Source organism: Triticum urartu, chromosome 4A (assembly GCF_056163025.1).
Source record: "Triticum urartu cultivar PI428250 chromosome 4A, HENAU_Tu73, whole genome shotgun sequence".
NCBI lineage: Eukaryota > Viridiplantae > Streptophyta > Magnoliopsida > Poales > Poaceae > Triticum > Triticum urartu.
In genome coordinates, this window is record NC_141876.1 from 7033975 (window position 1) to 7041209 (window position 7235).

At 53.6% G+C, this 7235-nt stretch overlaps 1 protein-coding gene across 1 annotated transcript; it reads right to left on the reverse strand.

Moving 5' to 3' along the window:
• Positions 1 to 5178: 5178 nt before the first annotated feature.
• LOC147974326 (uncharacterized) lies at positions 5179 to 6975 on the reverse strand. The gene has a single exon (XM_087520007.1). It carries the CDS (start codon positions 6973 to 6975, stop codon positions 5179 to 5181), a length of 1797 nt encoding a protein of 598 aa, XP_087376133.1.
• Between the last annotated feature and the right edge of the window lie 260 nt (positions 6976 to 7235).

Consider the following 7235-nt stretch of genomic DNA (forward strand, 5'->3'; position numbering starts at 1 on the left):
AAACTCCTCATAGACTTATAGACCTGTGGACACTCATAAACACATTAGATACTTAACCTATAAGTCTTCAATACACCAAAATCACTAAGGGGCACTAGATGCACTTACAATCTCCCCCTTTTTGGTGATTGATGACAACATAGGTTAAGTTTTCAACGGGGATAAATATATGAAGTGTAAATACTGATATTAAGGAATTTGATTGTAAGATATAGAAGAACTCCCCCTGAAGATGTGCATAGTGAGGAATTTGCTTTTGAAGCAATGCACACTTGAAGAGTTGAATCATGGAGATCTCCCCCTATATCTTGTAATTCATACACACATTGGATATATAATATGAAGAATTTGAAATGCATGATGAAATATGGTGCCTGATGAAATTCAGCATGCGTGCGATAATATTAATGAGGGATAAGCATGCAGAATAGCGCATCAAAAGTATCAGAGCATCATGCAACAAAAGTATCAGCGCACCATCGGGTTTAAGATTACAACTCGATCCAATAAAAGTTTCGGAAGAACGAGAGTTGTAACTTAGAAAAAAAACACCCTTATTAATAGACCCGCTTGAAGACTAACTCAGATTTCTCCCCCTTTGTCATCAAATGACCAAAAGGGTCGAAACTGAGGACTAACGCCCCTAAAGATATTCAAGTTGATCACGGAGCGCCAGCGTTGTTGGGGTCGGTTGTTGAAGTAGGGCCTGCCGCAGTGTCGTCCAAGTCTTCATTTTCATCAGTCTCACGCGATGAATAATATGAACTGGCCACCAGAGAAGGAACCTTGACCTTCTTGTATTTCTTCGGAGGAGGTGCAGACCAGTCAAACTCTTCTTTGAGACCCATTTGCTTCAAATCATCAGCACTGTCAACTTGTGACAGAACAACCCAGGTGCGGTTGAGGGTTTCATGAAGGTAGTAGTGGTTTTTCTTCACTGCATTATGTGTTGCAGTCATGTTGTGAAGAATTGAACCAAACTGACGCTTAACCCATTTGTGATTGCGATCAACCTTTTGATGAAGACTGAGGAGTAACTCACGATCAGTCATCACCCTGGGTGCTGTGGCTTGAGGATTTGGCTTGGCAGTGTCATGTGTGGCAGAATCATCATTGGTGGAGTAAGATGCAGCCTTGCGAAATTGACCATCCAATGGACGAATGCCTTCATCTATCACAGCAGTGGCTTTGCCCTTTTCTTCAGCTGAGGAAAATGTCCTTTTCAGGACTTCAATAGGGGGCAAGTAGCTGCAGTGGTTCAGAGTTTCAGCTTTGTAATTGAGTGAAGACCTTGTCCCGATGAATCTCATAATTCAAGGTGCATAAGGCTTCAGCTTAAATGGTGACATAGCAATGTTGGCCAGAGTCCTCATGAAGAAATGCGTCGGCGCGGACGCCGAACGGACGCTTCGCGCGCCTTCTCGCTATCCACCGCGTCCCCACATGGCGGCCGTCCAACTACCCGCTGCCTACGCGGTCAGCTTAATTTATGACGACGGGCCCACGCGTCAGCGACGGCGCTCGTCCTTTTTTAAGCCGACCGTGCGGCGTGGCCATCCTCATCCAAACTCGCCGTCCACATCTGCCATCCTTTGCTCCCTCGTCGCCGGCAAACCCTAGCCACCACAACCACAGCGAGATGGGCCACTTCTCCGGCGCCAGCGGCAGCAAGGCCAAGGGCAAGTCCCCCGCCACCCCTTTCCCCTTAGAGTTCCTCCCACCTCCGCCGACGCCGGCGCCTCGCCGGCAGAGGCAGCGCGTGAACGTGTCAGTGCACCAGGCGGACAGCACCGCCAGCCTCTGCCGTATCCCGACGTGACGCTGCCACACGACTGGCATCTGGATCCAGATAGGATCCCAGTGGCGGCGGCGCCGCGGACGGCTCGTGCTCACGCGGAGGAGGTGCGGCGCCGGCGGTCGCTGCTGACGCCGGAGCAGCGCCGCAACCCCGCCTACGCAATCGACTCGCCCAACTGGGAGAGGTGGTTCGCCTTCGAGCACGAGGAGGTGAGGCGACGGGGCGTGCGCGAGGTCTGCCGGAGGTTGCCGCCACCGGCGCTCATCGTCTGCGAGGAGGACCAGGCGGCGGAGGACGCCTACCAAGCGGCCGTCTACCGGGAGAGCGAGGAGGACGAGCGGCGCAGAGCGGAGGCGGCGGAGGCGGAAGAGGAGGCTCGGTACGAGGAGGCAATGGCACAGGCCCGTGCCCTCTCCACGGCGGGCGACAGCGTGGTACCGTCGGTGGCCCCGCCGTCACCCATCAAGCCGGAGCCGGAGCGGGAGTCATCCCCCATCGAGCACTACTCCTGGACGGGAGTAGTGCCCGAGTGGGTACGTGCGCCGCCGGTCTGGATGGGAGCGACGCCGGCGCAGGAGCAGGCGTACCTTGAGCACTGGCGCAAGATCAGGGTGGCCGAGGAGCGCCGCGACGGCGAGTACCTTGAGATGCTCGAGCGCGACCTCGAGGAGGAGCAGCGCGAGGCCAAGGAGGAGGCGCGCCAGGCCGCGGCTGCACAGGCGGCCGCACACCCCCCCCCCCCCCGCCCCGGCACTGCCTGCGCCGGCACAGCCCGACATGATGGCGCTCTGGAACACGGCGTTCGCCTGGGCCGGGCTGGCGTCGATGCTCATCAACCTCACGGACCCCGTGGACGACGACGACGACGCCTAGGGCAGCGCGCCGCCTCGTAGTTTAGGCTATTTTTTTTAAATGCAAATGTGGACGCGTGGACTCTCGCCGGCCTTCATGACCGGCTTTAATGTTTAATTAATGTTGTTTCTCTTTTTTAATATGCATGCGTTTATTTATTTATTTTTTGCGCCGTCAAAATAGGTTCATGCCAACATTGGGCGCACGCGCCGACCCAAATGCGGAAGGGGGTATCTGTGTCCGTCTGGCCGACCCAAACGGACAAAAAGCAGAGGAAATCACCATCTGTTTGGGTCGGTCCGTTGGAGTTTCTCTTAAACTCCAAACCCTAGAGGACATGCCGCGCCGCTCCTCCACCACGCCTATGCCACCGTCAGTGCCCAGCAAGGCCGCATCCGCCCGCCGTGGACAGCCCCCGTGATCGGGCGCTAGCGGGGCGGCCTTCGTGTGCCGCCGTGGACACCCTTCGCCGTTGGGTGCCAGTGGGGCCATCTCCGCGCGCTGTGGACATCTGCCGCCACTCCTGGCAGCGTCCACCCTCCCCTAAAACGCCCCCGCCCGGCGCCGAGGTACACGTTTTCACTGGGGCACGGACCGCAGCCAGCTTGCCTCCCCCACTCCATCCCCGCAGTCGAGGAGCGTGACTGAGAAATTAGAAAGGACGTGGCGGTTGTTGGTTCAGACCCGACGCCGAGTACTTTCCGACGACGGTGATACGACCGACGATGAACGACGATGACGAACGGAGCTCGCTGACAAACTCGACGAAGTGCTTTACGCCGAGATGCACCGATCAACCGCAGTGCAAAGCTAGCCTCCTTTAGCTAATCTTGCTCTTGATCGATCAAGCGTCGTAGTTGCTGCAAGCAACACAAAACAGCACACGTACATACACAACGGCCAGCCGGCCGGAAGCACGCATGTGTATAACCGATGTATTGCCACAGGAACGTATCGTCCCTGGTGATTACTTTATTGCTTCAACTCACGATTATAAAGTACAGGGGTACACCAGTATATATACTAGCTATCCTACAGATAACAAGTAATCCTACTCGGCAATGATTATCAAGCCAACACGTACTCGGGTACACGTACATGATTAGGACACAGACGTATACATATTCGTGTTTAACTCCAACAATCACCCCCTAAACACAACATCGTCACGCTACAGTGCCGACGCCGATTCTTGTTGGCAGCCCCAAGAACTTCTCTCGATCCAAAGCCTTGGTCTGGATGTCCGCAACTTGGTCATCGGTGCAAACGTAGTCGACCTTCGTCTTACCTTCTTCTACGACGTTCTTCATGTACTGATACATGTATCAATGTGCTTGCTCCTATCCTACCGCACTGGATCCTTACGTAGAAAACTTTCAGACTTGCTATCAACATTGAGCACCACTTGTTCCGGATCTCGATCCATGAGATCACCGTGCAGCCTCCCAAGCCACACACACCTTGACACATCGCAGTGGCAGCTGCAATATACTCTATTGCATCAACTGCGGGTGCTTTGCTCTTCTTACTTATCTCAAGACGAGGTTTCATTGAAGCGTCAATTGGATTGCAATATTTCATGCCACGCCTTTCAAGTACCTTCCTTACGTATGCCTCCTGGCATAGTGTGACCCCCTCCGGCTTTTGATGTACCTCTATCCCGGGGTAGTAGCTCAAAAGACCTAGATCATCCATCTTGAAAAGCTCTTTCATATGTAGCTTGAACTTTGCAATCACCTCTTCATCTGCTCCAGTTATCAATAGGTCGTTGACGTAGATGCCAACTAGTAGACGATCCCTTCCTTTACCTCTCTTGTACATTGCATGCTCTAGTGGGGCTTTCTCAAATCCAAGAGAAATCAATGTCTGATGAAGTTTGATGTTCCACTCCCGAGGTTCTTGCCATAGCCCATACAAGATTTTATGCAACTTCAGTACCTTGTGCTCTTCTCCCTCTTTGATGAAACCGGATGGTTGATTCAAATACACATCTCCTTCTATCTCGCCGTTCAAAAACGTGGGTTTTACATCCATGTGATGTACTTTCCATGATTCTTGAGCCGCGAGAGCGATGAGTAATCTCACCGACTCCATCTTTGCAATGAGAATGGACACTCCGAAGTCCACACCTTCCTCTTGCATGTACTCCTTGGCTACAAGCCTCGCTTTGTGCTTAATCCACCCTTCAACATCGTTCTTGACCTTGAATTCCCACTTGAGCTCTATAGCCTTTTCATTGTTGGAAAGATCCACAAGCTCCCATGAATTATTGTCATGAATCGACCCCAACTCTTCTTCCATAGCTTTACGCCAATACTCCATCGTATTTGCATCCTTATATTTCGCCGGTTCCTCGGCGTTTGCTAGACACTGTCGCCCACTCCTATTCACTTTTTCCGGGTCTATTGTTTGAAGATATTTCTCCGAATGCAGGTTGAATACCGGTCCAAGATGTTCGTATGTAGATGGTGGTGCCTCTTCCTCCATTACAGTTGGAGGCGACGTAGGTGTGAAAGAAATATCTTCCCTTACGCACCTCCAAGTGCAGCACGTGTGACTTCTAAAGCCAGGCTCCCTGGTGCCGTCCGTTCCGGCCATCCTGGCCTGTTGGACGGGCTGCTGCCACAGCAGCCTTTAGAAGGCCTCCACCTCCACGTTGTCCTGCATGAGCCTCGTGGTGGTGCCCAAGCCACCTCTTTTTCTGGGCTATTTTGCGTGTTGACTGCTAGCGCTCCGGGCTGAGAACTCGCCGCGTTGCTGTCCTTGGATACTGCAGCCGCTGGCCTTGATTCGACTGCCAACTTACGTGAGTTGCATGGCGCGCTGCTGCTGCCTACGCACGCTACTGCATTGGCCGCCGACTTCTGCGAGCTCGCTATCTTGCTGCATGTTTCGATGCTTGCAATGCCACTAGCTCCTGGAATCGCCAGGTCGGATGCACCGCGAGTCGCGTCGTCCACGTAACTCGCTGTTGCACTGTCTGACACCATGTATGCGCAACGCTCAGCTCGTCGCGCGTTGTATTTTACTGGTTGAACCACACCGGCCCGCCTTGTGTCATGGTCTTCTGGCGCCACAACTTCGCCTATTCTCAGAATTTCTAAACTGCTCTTTCGACCACAGCTGGCCTCTCTCGGAGGCGCCGTACAAAAAGTACTTCTCCATGGCCACGCGCACGCAGCCATCGCTTCATCCGCTCCAGTAAAGTTGGCACTTACGTCCATAACACTGACATAAGTTTCGGAATCACTTCCCGCATCTGTAGCTTCGACACGAGTTTCCGAACCATGATCATGATGGCAAACTTTTTCTTCAACAAACGCGACAATTTCTTTAGCCGGCGGTTGAAGACCTGGATCCATCTCGTCCACGAGTTCGCTCATCAACATCATGTCACCATCATCTCCTTGCTGGGCCATGAGCACCTTCTGCTTCGGTGCTTCCTCGCAGTCAGCCTTGAAGTGGCCGAGGAGGCCACAATTATAACATCTCACTTTCCTGATGTCAAACTTTCTCCTCGGTGGTGGTGCAGCCTCATCGTCTGAGTCGTCGTCTGAGTCGGCGAAGTTCTTTCTCGCCGAACGCTGCTTTCCCTTCTTCTTGCTGCTGCTCGTGGATCCGCCTTGCTTTTCGAGGGCGATCCACTGTGCCTTTCTGAGCATCACAAGCTCGTCGTTCCTCCCGTCCCCAAGACTGTACCGCAGCCGCTCATCGTGAGCCTTGTACCGTCCGACAAGATCGTCGATGGAGAGAGTCGCGAGATCGACGCACTGCTCGATCGCCGTGACAATTTGCAGGTACCGGGGAGGGGCCGCACGCAAGAACCGACGGACAACCGAGGCCTCCGTGAGGTTTTCTCCAAGCGCGCGGATCCGATTGACGAGAGTAGCCACCCGTGAAGCGAACACATCCACGGACTCATCGTCGCCCATGACCGAAGTCTCGTAGTTTCTTAGGAGAGTTTGGAGATTAGCTTGCTTGACACGGGTGTGTCCCTCGAACATGAGCTTCAGCGTATCCCACACCTCCTTCGCCGTTGCTTTGGCGATTAGGTGCTGGAGGACATCCATCGGCATCACCGAGTAAATCGCCGACGCCGCCTGCCGATCCTTTCGGTGCTCGGCTCCCTCCTTCTTGAACGCGTCGCCTCCGGGATCCACCGCGTCCCATAGCTCGTTGGCGCGGAGACCACACTCCATAAGGGCCTTCCAGACCCCGAAGTTCTCGCGATCAAACCGTGGATACGACGAACTCGCCGGAGCAGCAATTACTTTAGCCGCACCGGAGTACTCCGCCAGCTGCTTGTTCTTCTCGTCGCCCGCCATGATCTTTCGTTACTAGAAGATCAACCTTGCTCTGATACCAATTATTGGCCCAGACCCGACGCCGAGTACTTTCCAACGACGGTGATACGACCGACGATGAACGACGATGATGAACGGAGCTCGCTGACAAACTCGACGAAGTGCTTTACGCCGAGATGCACCGATCAACCGCAGTGCAAAGCTAGCCTCCTTTAGCTAATCTTGCTCTTGATCGATCATGCGTCGTAGTTGCTGCAAGCAACACAAAACAGCACACGTAC

Excerpts from the sequence above, each read along its gene's own strand:
- LOC147974326 (XM_087520007.1), bottom strand. The coding sequence starts at position 6,975 with ATGGCGGGCGACGAGAAGAACAAGCAGCTGGCGGAGTACTCCGGTGCG.